This window comes from Zophobas morio, unplaced genomic scaffold (assembly GCF_036711695.1).
Source record: "Zophobas morio isolate AGI-343-1 ecotype UQ-CSIRO unplaced genomic scaffold, CSIRO_AGI_Zmor_V1 ptg000425l, whole genome shotgun sequence".
NCBI classification, from domain to species: Eukaryota; Metazoa; Arthropoda; class Insecta; order Coleoptera; family Tenebrionidae; genus Zophobas; species Zophobas morio.
Window position 1 is genome coordinate 71208 of NW_026972529.1, and position 22071 is coordinate 93278.

A 22071-nucleotide genomic window follows, 5' to 3' on the forward strand; every position below is an offset into this window, starting at 1 on the left:
CCCTGTATGAAGTCATATTTAACAATTTTAGATCTTGGGTTCCATTAAAAAAACTGCCGCGTGGAAATTACCCAAAATGGTATAATGCAGAAATCATTCAAGTTTTGCATCAAAAATATAGGGCTTGGAAAAAATTTAAAACAAACAAAAATGTGGAGACTTATGACAATTTCAAAACATTAAGAAATAAAGCCAAAAATTTAGTGAAAAATTCCTACCTTTCATATGTACGCAAAGTAGTTATAGACGTTAAAAATGATCCAAAAAAATTCTGGGCGTATATAAACGGGAAAAATAATCGGTCAGAAATTCCTTCAATAATGACATATGAGAGTGAAGAATTCATTAGACCTCAATGTATAGTCAATGCGTTCTCAAAATTTTTTAGAAAATCTTTTGCACCAAATTCACTACAGCCAACTACTCCCTTTATTAAACCCTACACAGACATACTACATATAAATCAAGTTGATGAAGAAACGGTATATAGAGCTATTAAACGTTTGAAACCATCATTGACTGCAGGACCAGACATGATACCGTCTTTTCTGATTAAGGATTGTGCAACTATTTTCGCAAAACCCTTAACAGTAATATGTAACCTAATATTAAAAGAGTCTGTCTTTCCAAATAGCTGGAAATTATCACGCATTGTTCCTATTCATAAAACAGGTCGGCGAAGTGAAATAGGAAATTATAGACCCATTACTCTTATAAACAACTTTGCCAAGATTCTCGAAATCGTTTTATACTCTCAGACATATCCACATATTGTTAGTCGTTTAACGCCGCAGCAGCACGGGTTCGTGAAAGGAAAATCAACGGTGACTAATTTGTTCATAAAGACACAGTATTTAGCAGATTGCCTAGATAAACGTAGTCAGGTAGACTGTGCGTATGCGGATTTTTCTAAGGCTTTTGAGCGGATCAACCATGCAATGTTACTTAACAAGTTGGAAGCTTTTGGTTTTTCAAACTCATTGATTGAACTTCTTGGTTCTTATTTGTCTGGCAGGTCGCAATATGTATATTACAAGGGTTATTCGTCTGACACATTTCTTCAATCGTCTGGGGTCCCTCAGGGATCAGTTCTGGGCCCATTACTCTTTAATATCTACATTGATGATATCACCAACCAACTTGATGTTGAATATCTGCTGTATGCGGACGACTTGAAACTTTTCTTTGAGATCAAGAATATTGAAGACTGTAAGAGGCTTCAATTAAACTTAGAACGTGTAATTCTGTGGTCCACAAACAATCAACTCCCTTTGAATAAAGATAAGTGTTTCATAAAGACTTACACCAGGAGAAAAGAGAATTTTAATTTTGAGTACAAAATAGATGGAGAAATTCTGAAGCGTCCACAATTTATAAAAGATCTCGGGGTCACATATGACACAGAAGTGAACTTTATAGAGCATGTTAGGAAGTTACGGATCACATGCTTAAAATCTGCAAAAAAGCATATGCAGTATATGGTTGCATTCTAAGGAATACTAAAGATTTCAATAATATAACAACATTGTTGCATATATATAGGACGTGCATTCGGAGTATAATCCAATATGCAAATATTGTTTGGTTTCCTTATCAAAAGAAGTATGTAACTATGTTGGAAAAAGTTCAAAGACGTTTTTTAAAATATATTTGCTTCAGAGAAGATAGTGTATATCCTCCTTTAGGAGTTGAACAATCTAAGCTACTTGAAAGATTTTCTATTTTAAGTTTATCTGATAGATATAAAACTACCACTGTGTACTTCTTATATAAAATCTTAAATTTTTAAATAAACTGTTCAGATCTGTTATATCAAATTGAATTCCATATTAATAAACGTTTTCTTGCAACCAGAGTGCACAATGTGTTCTACATGTCCACACCTCGAACCGATTTTCTACGATTCTCACCTATGTATAACATGTTGAGATTGGGTAATTCTGCACAAAGGACTGTAGATCTATTTAATACAAATCCTAATCAATTAAGACTAATAGATGTGAAATATTTATAAACCTACTTAATGATGGCATGTTGTGTGTATGTTCTGTAATTGGGTTTTAACCTGTAGAGCATACTAACATATAATAATAATAATAATAACTATAATGTCGTACCTTGACTTAGCGAGGCATTCTATTTATGTTTTTGAAGATGCATTTTTCTCTGCCTTTCTAAGGCTGCATTTTAATGCAAGCACTACCTATTTCAGTTCAGCTATTGTCCACCAGGAGGGCATTGGTCCCTATATTACCAACCAGCTTTAGCAGCGCGTTTTGCCTTGCCTTTGTAAAGAGCCATTATAATGAATTCATACTGTGCATTATTTTACATTCCACTGAATGGGTTTTAGATTCGAACGATAAATTTGGACGTTGTTTAGCTGTGGTGGTATAATGTTTGTAACTTATTTCATTTTAGAACAGTACACCTTTCTTCTAATTACAACCGCAGTTTATTTTGTAGTTAATAATTTTACTATCCCACTTTAAATTCTGCCATTGTATATGAATTTGATAATTAATTTTTGGTAGATATGTACCCTTACAATAAACTAGGCAAGAATCAATATCAATAAGTCAAATAATGCTACAATGATATGGAGCCAACGTAATAGTTTTAATATTTGACAAATTGAATTTGTGGCTATAAAAAATTGCGCTCACATGCGAGCCACTCATTTCTTTTTTTGTTTGTATTTTACAGATTCAACCACTACGACATTTGTTGTTACGCGATTTGTCAATAACATTTAATTTTTATAGTTATATGGCAACAACCTACCGATTTTGACTTATCGATTCAAAGGAAAGTATTTTAATTTACCGACCCAGTCATATTTCCAACTTCATCAGTTCTCCATGTTTCAGGACTACTAGTTTACCAAAATGATGATCTCTAAATTCCATCTGTCTCTGTGCCGTCTGTCGTCTGGCGTCTGGTGTCTATCTCTTTCTTCCCCACCACCAATCCGATGATATCATCTCGCAATTGTGCGACAACAAATGTACTCCTGCATTTGCGGTTTATGAATTCGTGTTAAATTTATCTCCTCAATATCTAGATTTTTGGAAAAAAAATCAAAATTTTATAACAAGATTTTACAGTTTAACTTTGAAATTGCAAAATCGACTGCTGAAATCTTTCAAACGATTTAAGGTTATCGTAAGTATGGCAAATTGTTACTCAAGCCTTATTCGTTTATGCCTTCCCAAAAAATTTGTATCATCGAAAAATTTGCGCAAACAAATTCTATCTAAAATATGCAAAACATTTGTCCAGTTTTCCTAAAACTTGGAAGTACTGTCCTTGTTAGTATTACACTACACCTGTCCAGATAGATGTATATGGTCTTGTTAAAATGCTGATGACGTCATCTCAAAATTTTATGACGGAAAAACTCACATGAAACATACATAAAGCATGCCTCTTTTCTTTTACTCTAACACTACATCCACTTCTTGATTTCTAACTTATAAGGGTTATCATAAGAAAATGTAATTCTCAAATTCAAATTTTATGATTATTCCAAATATCTGGATATGTTATACTATACCTCAGGTGGAAGAGATGTTCTGTCTAAATAACTTTAGACCAAATATAGCCCCTAGAAAACATATAGTATCGTCACCGTGGAGCAAACCTGGCGGAAACTTAACAAAAACAAAAATTATTAACACCATTTGACAGACCGCGAAATTTAAAATGGTTTTATGTTGGATTTAAAGTTTTGTAGTTTATATACAAAATATGGAATAAAATATAATATTTAATCAAGAAAGTCTTATTTAATAATTATTAGTTATATTAATTGACAATTAATTGACTAAACAGAAAGACCACGCCAAGACCACGTGACAACAACGATTTACGCGCTGTCTACTCTCTGCTGACACTGTTGCAGTCAAAATGTTCATTCCGTCAATGTATACACTGACTAGCCAACGTATGCATTGACTGATTTGCTCAGTAAATGTGTTCACAATGGACGATCTGTGAGCTTTAACTAGTCAATGTATACATTAACGGTTCCCGCTTAGTCAAAGTATGCACCAAATAATACATGGTGACATAACCTCACATTGTACCTACTCAAAGTCATTTAATAGATAAGGTTGCCACATTGGGATGCCATATTGATACGTCACAAGGGGCTCTCAAATGGCGCGAAAATTGCCCGTTTTAAATACTCGAGTAACGCACTAAAAACGGAAACTTTTAATCAAGTGACCGCTTCTACTTCGCAAATTTCAATCCTGTGTAAAGAACAATTTAATAAACCTCAAGAAAAATGTTTTGCTGCCAGTAGAACTTGAAAATAACAAATGTGACACTATTAACTGATTTTTTTATGCAAAAAATCTGAAAATCTGCATTTACTGGTTTACTTTTTCCTTTCTAGTAATATATCAAAACATTTCATTTTAGCTTAGACAAAAATAAATTTAATTTAAGGCAAAATAGGGTTACACGAGTCGCAGTACTAACACCAAACGTCAGAATTAGCGGTACAGACTTAGATCATATAATAAATAGATACCAATACTCAAACTGAAAGCTGTGACTAGACATGAAGCTATCTGTTGTCGTATTCTACGTCAAGGGGAGTAGTATAATGCTATCCTTGTGTGATCACCACATCTTCATCTTTGTTATATGCATTTCATCTGTATATGTCTATTTCACTTCCATCCTTGTACCGCACCAGCGCAACAAATAGCTTTTGACAGATGTTTCTTCTAACCTCTCTTTCGAGTTGTTGTACAAAAAACAATTTTAGAATTTAGAACAAAGATCCTATTTTAAGTGATGTAGTCATAAAGGATCACAATTGCTGCCCAATAATTTACTATTCCTTTCGTTATTTACTGTGAATTATTTATAAAATCAAGCTGTCAACATCTTTCTTCCGAAGTTAGTTCAGACATACTTCCTAAAATTTAAGCGCGCAAAATTCAAATAGTGATCAGGCAAGGATAGCTTCATTGTAATCCCTCCATGCACGAGAGAGATGTGTGACAGGAGGATGTCGTCACAGGCTGTCCTAGGGAAAGAACACGGCATGGTGGTATCTATTTATTATATGATCTAAGGGTACAGATCGTACAGATTAAAGGCATCAGCTGATCGGTCACACCAACTCAAAATTACAAGTTACTAAAAATTCCCAAGTAATACCAACCTCATTTTGACGTCACATGGGGCTGACACCTCTCCTCCCCCGTAAGCGATTTTGCCCACATACTCGTTTATGTGGTAACCTGTTCTCTATTAACTAACCTTGGTACCTACTGATGTTTTAGCGGTATTTGTGATTTATTGTTTTTGTGTAGTGTGTAGTACATATTAAGTGTTAGTTTAATATTATCTACAATGTATAAAACTGCAATAAAAACAAAGTTTGTTGTCTTCTTCGTTATCGATTTCGACATGCTAATCCTTTCTTTTATTAATTTATTATCATCTGCAAACTTAAAAAAAACTAGCTACATGTGGGAGTAATTCCTGGAAGTTTTTTCATTTATCCTATCTTATCTGTACAGGTTTAGACAACAACGTAGAATGTTTAACTTTTTATGTTATTTCTATTTCTCCATAAGCATTAGTGAATATACTGTTCAGCACTTAACTCATTTTTAATAAAAATGTCACTTGTACTACTTCTTCTCTGAGCTCCTCAATTGTGATGTTTAAGTATTTCTTTTTATTGAAGCTTTGACTAACAGACTGCAGTAAATGCATACACTGTCTAGTGAATGTATACATTTACTAGTAAAAGTATCCATTTCCATGCGCAGTGAATACTTTGGCTAAAACCGTACGTCAATGTATACATTGACTAGTCAGTGTATACATTCGCTGAAATGTACGCTTTGACTGTAACATATGTATATACATTAAATTAACTTCATTAACACAAAAAATGATCATTAATTATTTCAGTTTTTGCTTTATTATAAACTGTAAATAAACGAATGACCAGTATCTAACGGTTTTCTATACTAATATGTGTATATTGTCCAAAATCAAAAATTGCAAAGAAAACTGCTGCTATACTAGTTCTCCAATATTACGCGCTAATTACCAATTATAACTTGTTTTACCAGGGCGCCAGGTGAAAATGTCGCAATAAACATTCGTATGGAGTTCATAATACTGAGAGAGCAGATACTAGTTACGTATTATACAAGTGACAATAAATAAACGAATGACCAGTATCTAACGGTTTTATATAGTAATATCTCTATATTGTTCAAAATCAAAAATTGCAAAGAAAACTGCTGTTATTTTAGTTCTCTAATATTACGCGCTAATTACCAATTATAACTTGTTTTAGCAGGGCGCCAGGTGAGAATGTCGCAGTAAACATTCGTATGGAGTTCATAATACTGAGAGAGCAGATACTAGTTACGTATTATACAAGTGACAAAAATAGGCCCTTGACGAAATCCCAGATGATTCAATTTCAAAATTAAGATATTATGATTAACTCTATCAAATGTTTTAGCGAAATATGTACAGACTGAGTCAACATGAACGCATATAACGTGTCAGTAGATTCGATAGAGATGAATTGTCGTTCATCGGTATCACATAGCTAGTTTTCCACCATTTCAGAAACTTAGAGTCATTAAGGACTGAATGAGAATAACAATGGGACTGATATAGTATACATACATTTTTTCAGAAGTACTTCTAGCTAGGGACTCCATCCAAACCAAAAAAGCAAACGTCTCATTGTCTCATAACTCATCAGTTCCAAAGTTGAAGGGGCCCCCTGCCCGGATGACGACTTTACAGCGGCATTGTACAAATATGACTCGCTAATAACCAATTATAATTTGTTTTAGAGAAGCGCTAGGTGATTTTATCACAGTAAATATTAGCAAAACTCATACCTACCTACCTATATTTACAGATTTGCCATAAATTTCACAATGTTTGAATAAAATCTTTCTTTTTCAAATTACTTAATTCAATTTATTCAAAGCATTATTTTATTAAAAAAAAAAAATTGGCCTACCGTATTAAATAGAACTTCCCTCGCTATCCAACAAATCCAACTTCTTCGAACAATTATCGAATTTGATTTTGTTAATGTAATTTTATTTTTTATGATAACGTCTATAATTTAAAAAAATTAAGATAGAGTTATGTATATGGACTGTTGGGTACAGATAAAAAACCTGTTATGCGTAAGTTTCAAGTAAGTTTTTCCATAATAACATTTTTATAATACATAATATCGTCAATATTTTAACAAAGCACGTACATCAATTTGCGTAGGTGCAGTGTGTTTCTAATAATAGCAGCACTATTTTCTCAAACTTTTGAGAAAATGGGGTGAACGTTGTTGGTTCGCTCAATAAAATAAATTATTTTGTTTTTTTCATGATAGAAATAATATTATAGTGTTAATCGCTTATAAAATACGGTGTTCAAAATTTATAAAATACTGCGTCCGTAGTTTATAAACTACGCTCGTAGTGTAAAATACGTGAAATGCAATTCAATTATACAAGACGACCCTTATTTTGAGCCTGGGCGGTGAAAGTGAGTGGAAAGCAAAAAACACAGCTAACTTGACGTCAATTTTTTTGATGGTCCGTTAAATTCTTGATGATAATCAAGGAGAATTCCCCTAACCTCAAACGTCAAAAGACTGACAAATTGAGGTTAAGTGGGGAAAATGAATGTGTGGAGTTAATAATTGGTATCTAACCAATAATTAAAATAAAGCAACTTCAGTTATAAATATTATTTTGATATGCTATGCACTCTGAAGTGAACGTTGAATGTCACTTTCGTTTCAGAAATAATTGCCGAAGAGATATTTGGAATACTGTGCTCTTTACCCACCAGAAACAATCTCAATTATTTAGGTACATCCTCTCACCAAAAATAGGAAATAAACTAATGTAATACAACCAGAATTAATTATGTATATTGTAGTAAGCCGTTTCGAACCAAATTTCCGCGCGCTAAACCTTTGGTAAGAAAAGGGGTAGAAATGAAAAGAAACGAAAACCACTAATAAGGAGATGTGCAGAAGGGTCGTGTTTGAGAGGGGTGAGTCGCGCCATATTGACTTCGTCTTTCTTTCGAGTAAGACGTCAAGTTGGTGCTCCCTGCGTTTTCCATGTGTCTGTGCGTTGTTTGTTTCCTGTTTTTAGCGGCGATTCCTTCTAACGGAGTTCCACCCCCCGGACGAACCAGGGAACGTAAGAATTCTCTGCTCCGTTTCGAACAGAGAGAGGCTTTATTTCGTTGGTGAGCACGTGTTTGGTTTGAAGATCCGAGAGGTATGTTTTCCACGTGATTCCTTGTGTGCTGATGGAAGAAGCGGCGTTGCTTCTCGATGGTTACGGAGTATGTGACACGCGGGGATCCCACGTATGTGAGCTTCGCGTGTGTGACACATACGCGAACGGAAGCTACAAAATGGCGACGCCTCCGGATGACGCCGTGGCCCTTAATTTTCGTACTAACCTTTTCAACATAATTTCAATCCGTTTAGTAGGGCTTTTCAGGGAATTACGTTAGCTAGGACAGTTTTATTTAGCAAATGTTTTGCGGAAAGTTTAGATGGCAATTTTCGAGTTATTATTTTGCGTTGCATAATTTCAGCACGTGTGAGTAAAGTAAATTCAAACGTAATCTGAATAAGTTAATCTTTAACAAAATAACGCTGAGAACGGCATCAGAAAAAATAATAATATCATTATCTGGGGGACGGGGGGTTTCTTTTGTGTTAGCTGCGTTACCTGTGCGTTTATTGTAAACTCTAATTCTGGAAAATTCCATGTAGTTTTCAAATATTCAATAAAAAAAAAAATAGAAAGGAGAAAGTGGTAGGGTGCAGAGTACGGGGTGTTGACCGGGAAATTTCAAGGGCGTCCTTTGTAAATTTTTGTATTAGTTATTGAGGATTCGTTATTGACCGAAAACATTGTCGATGAATTTGAAACCATGTTTTTTGTGTACTCCGTCCTGTACCGTACTAAGGTGGTGAAGGAAACACCGGAGCTAGTGAACGTTTATGATTGGCTATGTCTTATTTATTTTGCATGTTTTATGTGTTGTTTTGTTTATTTCGTATGTGTTTTTATTTATGTGTATTGTGTTTGGGGGGGGGAGGGTTTGTTTGTTTAATTCGGTAAACAACGTAACGTGGTAAAAATCATTTTAATGCAGTTATAACTTCTTTATTTAATATCATTATTTTAATAAAATCCATAGCTTCTTTGTTATTATCAGATAAATACTTTGATAAAAATCAGCGAAGTAAATGTAGCTTAATTTAATAAAATCATTGCTAAAATGTGAATAATATAATCTCTTTCAAACTTCTTGTTGTTTAAAATCATTGATACAAACATGAATAATTTCTTATTTCATTTTCTTGTTGTATAAGATTGTTGATCACACGTGCATAATTTAATCCCATTTAATTTTCTTTATTTAAAAAAAGGTGTTGATGACAAAATTAAATTTTGTTTATTGCTTGTCTGAAATCCAAATACTCATTTTGATAGCGCTAGTTAACTTGGGGGTCGTGTGGTGTGGACGCGGTGGCGTCGACGCCTCCGTGCGGGTGGTTACGGGTTTTGCTGGACTTCCGACCTTGGCTGACTAGGAGTTTACTCAGCTGGCTTATTGGCGGGGGCAGGAAGGTCAACCTAGAACATGCGGGTGCGTAAGACCACACCCGTGAAGTGGTGAGGCAGGGCCATGTGGGCCTTCACGAGAAGTGTGGCTGTCGCCTACACCCGCTGTGCGCCCCCATCTTGTTTGTAGAGGCCACACCACCGTAATATCTGGAACGTTGCCATCCATTTACTTTTCCGAGAATTCCGCGACCTTTAATTTTGTTTATTGTTGTACTTGTGAGGTTGCTGATATTTTGTTATGTTCTCAGGTTTCAATGAAAATAAAGTTTTTTTTTCTCTAAGGAATAAATTCTTTAGGTCCTTCTGGGGCCCAATGTCAAGGCCCCTTGAGTCCTTATTGAGTTTATTTCTCATAGTTTTTTTTTCCATATATAAGTTTTTTAAATCCGTCACTCTTCCCGCTCCGCAGTGCGTCAATTTGTATGAACGAACGCCTCCCGCCATTTTTCAAAACACAATGTAGGGTCTCACTTTTGCAGACGATCACAGCCAAGGCCAAATTTCAAATTTTGTTCAATATCATTTTAAGGCGGGAGGTTTGGGTTATCAAAGTATAGTTAGTTTTGTTATACTCTTTATTGTTTTAGGCCAATTATTGTACATTATTATTTTAGAAATATACTATATCAGTGGGGGTGTCTGCAAAGTTAATTTTACATTTCTTATGTATGCATACAAAATATTCCCAGGTCGGTGTCCTATTTGGTTAGGATATGTTTGGGCAAATTGTTGACAGAATGCCATTTTTGGAAAAACACCATCATTATATTGAAGGTACGTTCTAAAATGTTGATAAACGAATTCCTTCTCTTGAACAGTCCAACGTGCTTTACTAGTTCGTTTCCTCCTCCTTGGACTATTATTTAGAGTTACTAAAATTTCTTGTGTGGTTGGAAATCTGCTTTGAGGGCTTTTATCTAAAACACAAGAAAGACAAAATAATTTCGCTTTAACAGTGGTACGAAAACAAGAAGTATAAGTCTTAACACAAACAAATTTGGTAGAGTTGAGAAACAATGTTACCAGGGTGAAAGTGCAAACTTAAAAAAATTATCTACCAAAATCATGTACATACATATTTGCTGAATCTAATGTAGGGTATAACAAATGTAATTTAAAATATTGAAATAATAAGTAAGTAGGTTGATCTTACCTGGAGTAGAGCAATTCTTCTTTCGGCGTATTTTTGTTTGCCGATTTCCACTTGTTGTTGCTTTCTCTGTATTTAAAGACGTTACTTGTGTTTCTATGGATGTTTTCAACATATCAACCATGTCGGATACAGCTTCTTCAGTTTCTCCGGTTTCCAATAAAATTTCAGGATCATGTGATACATTAGACTCATCATCATCTAAATGTGGGCGTATTTCAGCTTCAGGTTGCACATTTTCATGGTGATGCTTAGCTAGATCAGTATCAATATGTTGGCCATTCAGGTCATCAAACAATTCTTCATCAACCTCATCACCTACATCGTTTATTTCACTCACTGCTGGTAACATAACTTCTAATTCATCTAAAGTTTTTCCTTTAAATTTGTTTAAGTCTCTGCCACTTTGTAACATAAAAAACTTGGCTAATTTCGTAATTTGTGTTACTTCTTCATTTTGCCTATAATGTCTTCGATGCACTTCAATGTTGTGGCCCATAAAATCAGACAGTTGCTGAACCTCATTATCATTGAGAATTAAAATCTGTGCCACTGTTGCGATTTGTTTCCTCAATGCAGTTGAACGTAATCTAATTGGATGTTTGGCACCACAATTAATAGAAAATTCATTGAGAGCTACTGAACAACTCAGATGCTGAGATTTTAATGGCGCTCCAAATAAGTATGGGTTCTCTTCTTTTACTCCTGCTTGCTTTCTGAGTGACAAAAATAAATCGATATATCTAAAAAATACAGTACACAATAGATGAGAGTGATTTAATTTTTTGTTAAACTTACTGTATTTGTTCATCATCCAACAGAACAGGAAGAGGTCTGCTTCTTTTAGCCATGATTAGCATCCGGGTAAAATGATTTGCAAGCAGTTGCTCTAAGTTATTTAATCCTGCACACTGTTTTTTCTCTAACTTAGATTTTTTTTGGTAGTCTGCTAAACGTATGTTACTTATTTCTCCAACACGTCGCCTATTAAAAATTAAAACATGAAGCATAACAGACTTTCCTAATTTGCACCAGTGGGCGTAGTTAAATCCAGATTGTTTTAATTTATTGCAACTGTAAGACGCTTGAGCCTTAATGTAATCTGTTAACGCCGCTACATCACATGGCAACGGTAATTGTTTATTTTTTTCTATTATATTTCTAACCGTATTTATTCTGGCAGTTTTTGAAACTTTCATTTTAAAGTCGTTGTTATGGACGGCGAGAAAGGCATCAGTTCGTTGAACTTGTGGATCCTGCATTGTTAATCCTTTTTTCAAAAGTTCACTTTTTAAAAATGTACCACAATTTTCTAATAAAATTCTGAAATGTGGAATAACCGTAGGAGTGGTAAGCTCATAAGTTTTTATCTTTAAACCGCTCAGTAAGTAGACAGTCTCAATTATCGTATCGTATTTAGTGGGATCCAGGCAATCAGAAAATTCGCTGATTTCACTATCTAGAAGGCGTGCTTGTATCAAAAGTTTTGCACCTCTTCGAAGTTGTTGACGAGTGTTTGCATTTTGTCTTTCTTCACTCATGTGCTGCAAAGCCTTGTTTTTGGCATAAAGTAATAAAGTGGAATCAGTTCTAACAACGTCTCCAACTTCGTCATTTTCCATGGACGCAAGTAATCTCTTCACAAGATTGTTTACGTTAAGTGTTGTTTCATCAGAATCTTCTTGTTGATTCTCAGTATTAAATCTTGCCAGTGGCAATACTCTTTGGCGATTAGCTGGACGTTCAGTACAAATTCTGTTGTGCCGAGAATAGTTATTTGGTGCAAAAAGTCCACCACAATTACAGCAATTTACAAATTTAGCGACTGGCACCATCTTTGAAGCACGAATAGAAATTCTGTTATGAGGATCAGATCTTGCGTTATGTACACTGTCAGACTTTCTCCTCAAAGCAGTCAAAGCCTCGTGGCGTGCCTTACTTTGTTTTTCAAGCAAAATAATTGTCTTAACTTCTTCTTCTTCAGCATGACATTTTACAAAGTGTCTTCCTATAGATGTTCGCATTTGATCACAGTACATACAAAAATGGTATTTACTCTTTTTATCAGTTGGTATTCTACAAGATTTTGGTCCTACTTCTTGATTTATATGTTGTTGAACCAGAAGAGGAGTCAGATTAGTTTTCATGTGAGGAAAAAAAGATTCCATTCCAAACAAAGTATCAGGACTGAGGAAACATTTATTGACATGGAACTCCGCCTTCCGCTCATCTTTATCTCGGACTATTGTTCCAACGTTAGAGTATGCACCTTCTGATTTAAAATAACCTGTAAAGCATATAATGTATTGTAGCAATCATTACCTATATAGGACTTTATGTATACTCACTGCACACATGATCGTTGCTATTAGTTTTATTTTCGTAAAGAAAACCAGTAAGCGTTTCTTTGACGCAATTAAGGTGGCAGGAATATTGTCCTCGATGTAACGTATGGTTAATAATAACTTCAACATTTTGGCCCTTAAATGTTACTATTGCTAACTGTGAAGGCATATTACTACGGGTAGGTGTATTTTCTTCTAGGGGGCAGTTTGGTATCATCATCGAGCATGTAGGGGAAGGTGTGATTCTAGTCATTCTGGAAAGTATGCCAGCGTCGGTAGACTGGCTTTCTTCAGAAGACGGTGTTCTTAGAAGGGATAAACCTATTAACAAATATAGCAAGTTTTTTTGAAGCTTCTTTATCTACATTTCAGAGTATCTCAGATAAAATTGTAATGTAAGGATTTATTAAAATATGTTAAAAATATACAGGGTGAGTCACTAAGTCCGCGTTCCTCGATGTTTCATTAAATATTAGCAATTGAGAAGAAAGATCAGGACCAAATTTGTACGATTCTTTGAGGACTATACTCTCAAATTATTTTTAACTGTAATGTATTTTTTAGCAATGGAAGGGTTCCCAAAAAAATCAGAGTAAAGTTTTTTTCAAAATCTGTGTTGCAATACTTTGTGTAGCACCTAAAGAAAGGTACGCGCTTTGTTATGGTATAAATGGCATTCAATTTTCGTATTCATAGCGTTTATCAAAATGTTTTAATTGTTAGAACTCTCAAATATCGATATTTCAGTTTTCTCAAATAAAATACCTACCCCTTTTTTCATACCTGCGTCTTATTTTTTTTCTTTATAATTGAAGATGATAGTTACTGCGTTTTTTACTTTTTTGATATAGACATTAACATATTAAAAAAATGAGGACAAAAATTGAATAAGATACGATCATAAAATACAGGCTGTTCGTCTGATGAACTGAAATATTGACATGTTAAAATTATAAAGTTTAATTTTTTTAAACACTGTGTATATTTGTGAGTGTATAGCCTAAGAATCAAAATATGTAAAAATATATAGGATGTTTTATTAAAAAAAAAACTAACGTGTGAGTTACGCTTTAAAAACAGAACCCTTAGTATAGTTAAAAATAACATAACTGTACAACTTTGGTCGTTAACTTTGTTCTATTTGTAAATAGTAAATGAGATATTGAAAACCCCGAGTTTAATGTTTCATCCTGTAATAAAAAAAACGTTGGCTAGCAACATATGCGTCATTTTTACATTGTGCTAAATTAAGTTTCCTCCTTCAAGCCAAAAACAATGGTGTATACAAAATTTCAATATCTTTATCTGTTTTGAAGATATAAGATCACAGAATTTTATCTGGGACACCTGGATAATACATATATATATATATACTATTTTACCTGATGTAGGAAAAAGCTGACGTCTAACATTACTGCGAATATCATCAACTTGAAATGTTGGTGATGAAATGTGACTGGATCCCCTACTTGAACAGGAAGTGGTTGGTTGATAACTATCACCAGAGTCTTCATACGGCTCCTCATCGGTGTCAGAAATCTCATACTTACTAGTCTTCGAAAGTTTTATTTTGTTCTAAAACGATAGCCAGATTATTTACATTTGTTCTTTGTAAACTGTATTTCATACCAGTTGAATACTATTAGCAATTTTTATAAACGACGATTGTAATTGATCTTTCATCCTAGACAATGTTTTGGGATCTAAAAAAAACACAAATTGTTATTGTACTTTCTATGTAACATCAACTCACCTCCTGAAAACAGTAGTGAAGATTTGGGACTTAATTTTCGTTTTCCTACGTAGATATTTCCTTTGGACGACTTATAGAGCTTACTGCATGAAACAGATTCCTAAAATATACAAACATACATATTATTACACTTCACATTAGTGGAGAACTAAAAACAGTTTTAGAATATTAATCCGACATTTATCGACGTTCAGTTTTAAAGAATTTCAAAAAATGATTATTAAAATACAGCGCGATCAATATAATACTGTTTAGATTGGCAATTCTGGGAAATTTTGATCCAAATGACCGGTGCTATGTCATTTTTAAGCCCTCAAGGGACTTTGGATATGAGACTTATATTAATATGTAATCAGTAGTAATTTTTAATTTAAAATAAATGTCACTGTCACCCTTGTCAATTTTGACAACAGTGACAACAGGAAATAACGTCGGCAGACAGATGTAATTGTTAATCACGTTGTTTAACCATTTGGTGAAACGAACATTAACAAAATTTTTCTATTCATCTCCATTTCCATAAAAAATATTGTTATCGAATCCATTGGAAAACTAGCTACATTTATATTTTCTCAATGAGTCATGACCCCTAAAGTACAAAATATAGGTTTTCTGTTTTCGTCTGTCTGTGTCAATTTTTGTTAGGCAGATAATCTCTGAAACTATATAAATATCATGTAGGTGATAAAATGCTACCCAAACTTTGTCTAATCATATCCATCAACAATGTGATCACATCACCTCAAAATTGTACATACTAAATGGGTTTTAAATTGTATAAAATAACGTAGTCCCACACGTGTGGTTTATGAGTCCGTGTTGAGTTTTTACCCTAGATATATGGATTTTTGGGGGGAAAAAAATTAACGTTTGTAACATTTTGCAATTTAATTTTGAATCTGCAAAACCGAATGTTTTAAAATGTTCCAGACGTTTTAAAGTTACTGGAAACATGGTAAAGTTTTAATCGAAATAAATAAATCCTATCGAAAATGTGCAAAATATGATACGCCTTTGATTGTGATTTACCACTGCATCAATTTTTTGGAATGACATATTCATAAAATAAATTTATGTAATGTTAAACTAAATATAGAGAAGCGTGCTACGCGTATGTTTCAAATAAGTTTTTCCCTCACATAATTTTGTGATGACGCCATCAACATTTTTGCGAAGGTTTATACATAGATGAATATAGATGCGACATAGAGGCTGCAAAACCACCCTTATTTACATTGAAGTCCCCAACCCCCAAAAGCAAGCGGCAAATTTAAATACTCGATACCAGTATAAACCTTGTTTCACTATAATTGTAATTCGTGTGATCTGAATGAAAGTGAAGGAAACAGTAAGCAGCTTGTAATATTCTGATAAATCTAGTGTCAATTTGTAAAATAAAACGTGTCGTTAAAAATAATATGACATTTATTCTAGTTAATTTTACTCCTAGTTACAAACACTGCTACCAACATAAATTGAGGAGTCCCCAGTGCCTCAACCGTCATTTCATTTAAACTATGCCACTTCTCTATGTTGTCCGGTTTATATATGAGTTTGGATAAGTGCAGTCTAACACTAATAATAACAGCATTGTATTCCCAAATTTTTGGAAAAATGGAATGAGCCTTCCCTGATTTAACCAATAAATAAACAATAATTTGTTTGAGTCATCTGTATAAGCAATTCCAAAAAATATGAATGTAATGTTAAGTCACAAGTACAGACCCACCATATTCTTCACATTTTAGATAGCATTTACTCGGCAAAAATTTGAGGTAACGTCATCAAATTTTGGAGGAGATAAATAAATATATTTTGTTTAATAATTTACCATGCTCGAGATAACTTTTAAAACGTCTACAAGATTTCGAAGCATTCGGTTTTGCAGATTCAAAATTAAATTGTAAAACATTGTTATAAAATTTTGCTCTTTTTCCAAAAATCTAGATATCTCGTGGATTCACAAACTACACTTGTAGGCGTATGTTATTTTATTCTATTTAAAATCTATTTAGTAGGTACAATTTTGAAGTGACGTCATCACATTACCGGTAAGGATGATTAGACTAATCATCAGAGAGCGGAAAATATGCAGCAAAATTTTGGGAAATATGATCATATGATATGCATCAAATGTATGCAAATATGCAGTAACTTTCTTAATATATGCAGAGATATGCAGTTGCATATGCTCCAAAAATTAAAAAAAACGTAATAACCTAACTAAATTTATTTACAAATTGCAAAAACACTCACATTTTTTAAGATAATATTCTTATACTAAAAAATAAATACAGGTAAACAGAACGAATTAAAAAATGGTAGTAATCGACTATTTAATTACTATTTTGGTAACAATTTATTTTTATATATTTTTAGAAATATTCTAAAACGTTTTTCCGGTGATTCTAAAGTATGTATTTGTAAATAGAAAAACTGCGTACTGCGTCCACAGATGTAAGAATGCTTACCGGATTAGAGCAGGCGCGACAAAACATAGTTCCTTCTTGAAGAACAAGTTCAGGAAAAGGTTTAATCCATAAATTAATTTGAGTTACTTATCTATATGTTGACACACCTCTATCGCTTTAAATGCTTAAATGCAAACGCCCGATGAAAAATAATAGGATAACGTCCCTTCGACCACCATAAAACATACCATTAATACACTTAAGTAACGAACAAAAATATTGGGAATAAACGGTATTTCCAAAAGTAATTAGGACCCGATTTGACCTGGAAGCATGGCTTAACACCCAGTGGTTCCTCCAAACTACCATAAAACCCAAACCTTTCTCAGTTATTTGAAGCTCAGGACAATATTTGCAATATGATTCATGAAATTTCGTCTTTCTAGATAAATGCCGATAGAATGACAATCATTTTGCAAAATATGCACCCGTTACGTGAAATATGCAGCAGAAGGCAAATATATGCAAATATGCAATTTTTGTTGATAGCTGTATTCATTTTTAATTAGCATGATTTGCTCACATATTAAATATCAAGACTTATATGCAAAAAATTACGGATATGGAAATTTCATAAAATCCGCTCTCTAATGATTACACAAAGTTCGGTTAGCGTTTTACGATCTTTGTGATACTCATAATACATATATAAATTTGTCAACAATCGGTCCGATAGTTTCGAAGATTATTATCTGTACCAAATTCGACACAGATGGCGGACAAGCAGAGTGACAGACAAAAACAGGAGACCTATGATTTTGTACTCTAGGGGTCTCTCTCACAGAAACGCCCGACGGCCCCGATTACAATACTTCCTAAGATTATGCTTGGGAAGCAAAAACTACATTTAGAAATATCAACATTAAACCTTTGTACTAGTAAAAATTTAAATTGGTTTATTGAAATTTCCTGTACAGACAGCTTGTATCTCAATCATTCTGAAAACCGGTTTGTCAATTTAAAAAATTGTCGTTGTTGATAATCTGACATTACTACCATTAATTTTTAAAATTAGTTCAACACTTCACGGTTGACAATTCGAGATCTTAACTGTACCGACCTTTTTTTTTTCGAACTCATACATATAATATTCATCATTACTTAAATGGTATGTTTATACAGGGTAAGTTACTGCGCGTACGATCCTCGATATCTCATAAATTATAAGATTAAAATTTACTGACCAAAGTTACATAAATTGTGGAAAAATAAAACAGAGGTTCGTACTTTGTTGTGGAATACATTAATTTGAGTTTTAATATACCGAGTGTTTATTAAAAAAAGTGGTTGAAAGTTGTTTTGACAGAACTTCCCTGGCACCTAGCGTAAAGTACAAGGAAACATATCCAGTATTTTCGAGTTGAGATTTTTCTTCTTAAACAATTTTGTGATGGCGTTATCAAGATTTTTGCAAGGACACGTATATCAACTTGGATTGGTGCAGTGCAATACTAAACTATTCCCAAAAATTACTGGGAATATGGAGTGAACCGTTCCTGATTTAATCAATAAAATAAACTGACACACTCATTAATTTTTTTGAGCCACTTGTTTTATGCACATCTAAAACTAAAAAATATGAATGCAATGATTAAGTGTAGACTGATCATATTTGTACATTTTAGATAGGATCTATATGGCAAAATTTTGCGATAACGTCAACAATTTTTTGGGGTTGATAAACATATACATTTTGATTAAAAAGTTACCATGCTTACAATAACTTCAAAATGTCTCCAAGATTCCAAAACATTCGGTTTTGCCGTTCCCGATTAAATCAATAAAATAAATCCACGCATTTATACATTTTTTGGGCCATCCTGTATAAGAAATTAAAAAAATATGGATTGAATAATAAATCACAAGTGAAAACTCATCACATTCTGCACATTTTAGTTAGAATTTATTCGGCAAAATTTTGAACTAACGTCATCAATTTTTTTGAGGAGATAAGTAAATATATTTTAATTAGAAATTTATTAATTTATATGTAATAAACGTTTTTCCTCTTCCACGTTTTTATTTTTTGTTCAAGGATACCTTCGCGTTTTTATTTTTTGTTCAAGGTTACCTTCCAACAATTACAAAATAAAAAGTTTTCCAAGCATATTAACAAGATACATATTAACATTTTTTTTTACTTAGTTTTTATTTTTTTTCTTTTTTGTTGAATATTTTCTATAACTGGGGTAAATATTTTCTGCAATTTTTTATTCTTTTCAGAGACACACCAACATATAGAAAGAAAAAGAACATAAAGTAGAGTAAGATGCAGTAATAAATATATGAAATATCGATATTTTAAAATTGTAATATTTTAAATTTATTTTGATAGCACTCTGTGTAGTAAAATTTAATTTAAATGACATCACGACAAAGCACGTACCTCTCCATAAAATATTGTAACAGATTTTAGAAATAATCCGAATACGATTTCTTTTATGAACCACTTTGCATTGCTAAAAATTGTAATAAAACAGAAATAACATGGTAACACCACATCAAAATTGTAAAAATAAACCATGGCCATATAACCTACGACTAAAAGGTAAGTTGTATGTTACTTGTCGTATGTAGAACACTCTGTATAGTTGAAGATAATTTTATTTTATTATACTCAAAGAACCTTAGTTATAACTTTGGTCTTTAACTTTTTCTTCAGTCTCTAATTGTTAAGGAAATATCGACGACCGCGTATTTTGCGACTCAGCCTGTATATCAGTTAAAACATTTAAAGTATTAACATCCATTAGTACAGATTAACAGTTTTTTTTAGTTGTTCTGTTATCAATTAATTTTGGTCGTTTGCGGCTGATAACAAAAATTGAAACAATCAAATACCTGATTATTGTACCACATTTTTTAATAGAACAATGAATAAAATAGGTTTGGTAGGTCTTGTCTGTCTGACGAAAAAAATCATATTATATTAAAACTATGCGGTACAATCGCCTCATTTTCTACTTACCGTACTCATTGGCGTTTTCATAATTATATGCAATAACTTGACGACACTACACCTGAACACGTCTAATAATGAGTGCATCCTTGCAATTGCAGACTACAGTGACGCGAGCGCCTTCTCCCGCCACAATCTACCCTGACTTGCGAAACGAAGTCTAGTTTGAACCGGTGCAACTCCAGAGGAAGTTGGCATGTTTTGCAGACAAAAAAAGCAATAGTTACATCTTCGTAAATCAAACTCAATCTAAGCAGTGGCGTAGAAGAAAATCTACGAATGTGCTTAAAATATTATTATTCTAATTTAGTTTTAATATTCATAAACCTACCCTGCGTCTCAAAAATTATGTACCCTTTTGTTTAATTTTTAATAACTGAGAACAGGTAAATTAAATTTATCACGAGTCACGAGTAAAATGTCTACGAAACGCTTTTTTTTGAGTAGAAAAAATATGTACAGAGTATGCTATGATATGATAAGCGAGATGAAATTAAAAAATTTAAATGAAATGAGTAAATTGTATGTGGATGAGTAATAGCAATGCATTCTCAATTCTCAAAATACTACACTAATTAAGATTCTTTGCAGTTGGAGAACGCGTTTTCGCCGTACAGTGACAATACAACGTCAATAGTAATCGAGTCCATTGGCCGACTTGCCACTTTCATGTTTTCTCAACGTTTCATGACCACAAGAGTACGAAAAAGTGGACTCCTGTTACCGTTTGTCTGTTTGTTTGTTCCTGTCAGTTTATATTAAACAGATTATAGAGCCAATTCTGCATCGAACATGTTAAAATTTAAAGAATGTTAAAAAATAAATAGCCAATCAGATTTATGAATTTAACTCTTTACTATGAAAATTAGCAATTTAATACCCTTTAAATTTAACAGGTTTGATTCAGAATTGCCCCTAATTTTTGAAAATAGTGGCCCGATTGTTGTAAAATTTTCTGTATGTGTTATGAATATCAGGTAGATGCTAAAATACTAATTAAAATTTGGCTAATGATCCCTGCCATCAATGACGACAATAATATAAAATAAGATACTCTTGCACTTTTGATGTATTAACCCGCGTTGAGTTTTCACCCTAGATATCCAGAATTTTGCACGTCATCTCATTGTTGGTGTGGACAAGACAAAGTTGGCTTAGCGTTTTAACCATCTGCATGTTATTCATAATACAAGTATAGAACTTGATGTATAGAGAGCGGAAAATATGCAGCAAAATTTTGAGAAATATGATTATATGATATGCACCAAATTTATGCAAATATGCAGTAACTTTCTTAATATATGCAGAGATATGCAGTTGCATATGCTCCAAAAATTAAAAAAAGGTTAATAAGCGAACTAAATTTATTTATAAAATTCAAAAACAGGTGTCCCGAGCTTACGTTTTATTACAAAAAATACATAAATCAAATGTGACATGTAATTAAACACTTTGCAATGGCAAAGTGTTTAATTACATGTCACTAACACATAAATCACGTTTTTAACGATAATATTCTTATACTAAAAAATGAATAGAAACAGATCAAATTAAAAAATAATAGTAATCCACTATTTAATTACTATTTTGGTAACAATTTATTTTTAGATATTTTTCGAAATATTCTAACAAAAAGTTTTTCCGGTGATTCTAAAGTAATTGTATTTGCAAATAGAAAAACTGCGTGCTACGTCCACAGATTTAAAAATACTTACCGGTTTA

General features: G+C 33.0%; 1 protein-coding gene across 1 annotated transcript; it reads right to left on the reverse strand.

Moving 5' to 3' along the window:
• Positions 1 to 10228: 10228 nt before the first annotated feature.
• Positions 10229 to 20675, reverse strand: LOC135120822 (uncharacterized). The gene is made up of 8 exons (XM_064045139.1): positions 20359 to 20675; positions 14920 to 15019; positions 14796 to 14869; positions 14549 to 14741; positions 13170 to 13487; positions 11620 to 13108; positions 10825 to 11564; positions 10229 to 10588 (listed from the first exon to the last, which is right to left on the reverse strand). The coding sequence occupies exons 1-8, from the start codon at positions 20434 to 20436 to the stop codon at positions 10293 to 10295; spliced, it is 3288 nt and encodes a 1095-aa protein (XP_063901209.1). The 5' UTR covers positions 20437 to 20675; the 3' UTR covers positions 10229 to 10292.
• Between the last annotated feature and the right edge of the window lie 1396 nt (positions 20676 to 22071).

Excerpts from the sequence above, each read along its gene's own strand:
- LOC135120822 (XM_064045139.1), bottom strand. The coding sequence starts at position 20,436 with ATGCACTCATTATTAGACGTGTTCAGGTGTAGTGTCGTCAAGTTATTG. Across the intron at positions 15,020-20,358 it reads TGAAAACGCCAATGAGTACG|GAATCTGTTTCATGCAGTAA; the intron begins GTAAGTAGAAAA and ends TGTATATTTTAG. Across the intron at positions 11,565-11,619 it reads TTGGATGATGAACAAATACA|ATATATCGATTTATTTTTGT; the intron begins GTAAGTTTAACA and ends TGTATTTTTTAG.